The following is a 3,061-nucleotide window of genomic DNA, read 5'->3' on the forward strand; positions in this document are numbered from 1 at the left end:
GATGTGGAGAACAGAACACTTGTAAGGGTTTAAAAGGTGAAGGCAGCAGCCTAGAGCAAGTTGTGGACTGAGGAGTCAGGAAGGCAGAGTTGAGTATGGGCTTCTGCTTCATTCTAGATGAAGGTTGTTTTGCATCACAGGGTCAGAAAGAGAAGTTCACCTGTACTGAATAATTGAGAACCTTATAGCACTAATTTTGTCTGTGGTTTGCTACTCCCTCTTTAACAGATGGGGTCTTGCAATTCACTATCTCAATTGTCCCTTGAGTTTGAGACACAAAAGCATGAACTTAATTTTAATCTGAGTTCCATGGTCTTACATGAAGAACTATAATAAAGTGAAATTAATTTCACCTACTGCAGCAGCTGAGTCAAATTTTCTATTGTAGTAATATTCCACAGGAAGGCCTTGAGCATAGATGTTTCCACATTCTGCTGGTTCTCTCAAACGCTCCAAAACAGCCTTAGTGTTCTGACACGTACCTTGTCCGTAGCGATAGATAACACCAAGTGCTCCCTGTGATTCCAAATTTCCATGGCCACTTGCTTCTGAATGCCAGAAAAAGGCCTAAACAAGAGGCACAAAGCTGGAGTATATATTCACTTCAGCTACTTTTCTTCCATCAAAGTTTTTTACGTTGACCAGCCTGTAGGAAGTGCTTGTACATAGAAGTAAGCAGAATCCTTGTCAGGCTTTTAAACCTGCTTCATTTACTGTCAGAGCTGTGAATCCTCCTTGATTTCAGAAGGGTACCAAGGCTGACAAAACTTGAATCCATTATATCCCTTTCCTTGATACTCACAATTAAAAAAAAAAAATCTTGGCCAGCAGCATCAAGTGAGTCAAAATGAGGGATTCTGGCCATCTGTTTATATGGGTTGAAATGGATGGTAATGCCTAGCCGTACTTAAAATCCAGTCTTCAAAGTTATCACTGTACTCTTTCTGTGAAATTCAGAATTAGGTGGGTGCCATGAAACTCAAAAGGTAGAAGTGGGCTTTACCTTCTTCAGATCGTTTAGAATGGACAAAGAATAAAGCATTCCTAAAGGACTTGGGGCCTTTCAAGCCTGCTTTTGGGTTGCTGTGGTCTGCAGCAATAAGCCACAACCTAAGAAAAAGGGGACGAAGAAGGTTTAAGCCTCTTAGCATCTTAGCTCACCGGGAAAAGCACTGACTGCTATTACCCTTTGGCCTCTTCAGCTGACTGCTTAACCCCACATCCTTCATAATGCGCTCGGCCAAGGTTGTGTGCCGCTGCAAGCTGTCCTGCTTGCGGGGAATCGGAGCTGAGTGTTTTCTTCATGTATTCCACTCCCTTTTCCTAAAATTGACGTGCCTTAATTATTACGTTCAGACTGGGAAGAGGATGAAATAAAGAGCCTGAGAATCCACTGACTTCTGCAAGGCAGGTAATTTTTCCACTTCAAAGAAAGGCTGATGCATACTGGTAGGACAGTCTGGAGAACAGTGTCACAGCACAGCAGAACTGATCTTTGGCAACCAGACAGCCCATAGATTTTTTTACTCTAGTAGATTTTTAATGTGAAACATTTCCTTGTAAATGTTCGTCTGATACTGCATTACCCTTGATAAAAATTTTCTCAAATATTCTTGTGCTTATACAAGTGAATGGTACCTCATAACCTTGCTACATTTTCAATTTTAGACTTCTGTCATGTTTTTTTGTATCGCATGATGTATCTGAAATCATAAAACAACCTTAACAGAAGACAGGGTGATACAATAGCACGCACTGAAGTTCCTCCATTAAAAATCTTGGATTCATAGTGGTAAAAAAATTGTAACATAAGCAAACGGAGAACATTGCATATGAGCAGCTGTAGGCCAGGGTTCTGCGGAGGTAACAGTGCCAAAAATGTGAAATTACCTGATGGGGTAGGACAGGCTGCCATTTGGGCATCCACCAGATCTTTCTCACTACCTGATGGTCTGGCTGCAAATGAAATGCAGAGACCGAAAATGCTCTGCAGAAAGGGGCTGTGAGCAAAAGCAGCAGAACTCTGAATGGAATTCCGTTAAAAGGGCACTAGGCCATCAAACTTCAGTCTAGCAAACAGGACTTCACTACTTCCAGTGCTCAGAAACTGTTCTGATGTAGCTTGTTTTCCCCATGTAGGCACTTAGGAGGATAAATGAGGGAAAACGCTGTTTGAGGCTGATTTCTCCTGAAATATAAGGCCTTTGTTCCCACTTCTGTGGACAGCTTCTCTCTCTTGAAAAAAGGGGTATCATACCAGAATGCTGTGAGAGTGCATTTAAAATGATCTTTAACTGTGTTCCTGCCCTTTTTTTTTTTTTCCCCCCTCTCCCTTTTTTTTGGGTGATCATCATCCTTCCTTCCATTTTGGGCAGCGCAATCTGTTTCTATAGTAACAGGGACAGAGGCAATAGAACAGGAGAGTAATCTGTGCGGATCTGAGTGGTTAAACCTGTGAGATTCACGCGATGTTTTCCAACAGTCCCAACTGGCTTTAAGTGCCAGAAAACTCCTAAACTCATCCTGCTTAATTTGGTGTAGCCGGTGCAGGCTAAGAAGTCTGCAGGACAGTAAACTTTATTTAGAGGATCAATGAATTTCTTGGTTTAACAGGCAGAGTGAAGGACAGTCTGAAAGCCACGATACCCTTCAGCGAAGGCGATTAACGCTGGGCTGCGTGGCTGGTTGTGGTGCTGGAGGCTGTGAGGTTTGACAGCGTGCCTTGGTGTATCCGATTGCTTACGCACGGTTTTTCCCATTCCATTTTCTTGATACCCGTGCAAGGTGTGTGGCCTGAGATATGAAGCACAGGGCAGTTTTTAGCGAGTTATGTTCCAGAGCAGCTGTAGCTGGCTGGAACAGTGCCCAAGTGGCACTTGGGCTGGGCCCTACGAAATACGTCAAAATGGTTGTGTCGGTGTCCGTGGTGTGAGAAACGAGCGAAAACCTCACCAAAGAGACTCAGGTCAGACCCCACAATGAAGCACTTAGTTTTATTACGTTCTTGCAGGACCGGGTGTCTGGCTAGTAGGCACGATTTGCCAAAGCAATACACGAGGTT

The 3,061-nt window shown here is 43.4% G+C and overlaps 1 protein-coding gene across 1 annotated transcript; it reads right to left on the reverse strand.

The window, feature by feature from the left end:
- Positions 1-357: 357 nt before the first annotated feature.
- LRP2BP (LRP2 binding protein) lies at positions 358-1,323 on the reverse strand (the record flags this gene model as incomplete). Its single annotated transcript, XM_010131542.1, is given in 4 exon segments — positions 358-567; positions 1,004-1,063; positions 1,065-1,110; positions 1,187-1,323. Coding segments are annotated over 4 exon segments (453 nt in total), but the record flags the coding sequence as incomplete, so codon positions are not given.
- Between the last annotated feature and the right edge of the window lie 1,738 nt (positions 1,324-3,061).

Source organism: Buceros rhinoceros, unplaced genomic scaffold, assembly GCF_000710305.1.
Source record: "Buceros rhinoceros silvestris isolate BGI_N320 unplaced genomic scaffold, ASM71030v1 scaffold14152, whole genome shotgun sequence".
Lineage (NCBI taxonomy): Eukaryota > Metazoa > Chordata > Aves > Bucerotiformes > Bucerotidae > Buceros > Buceros rhinoceros.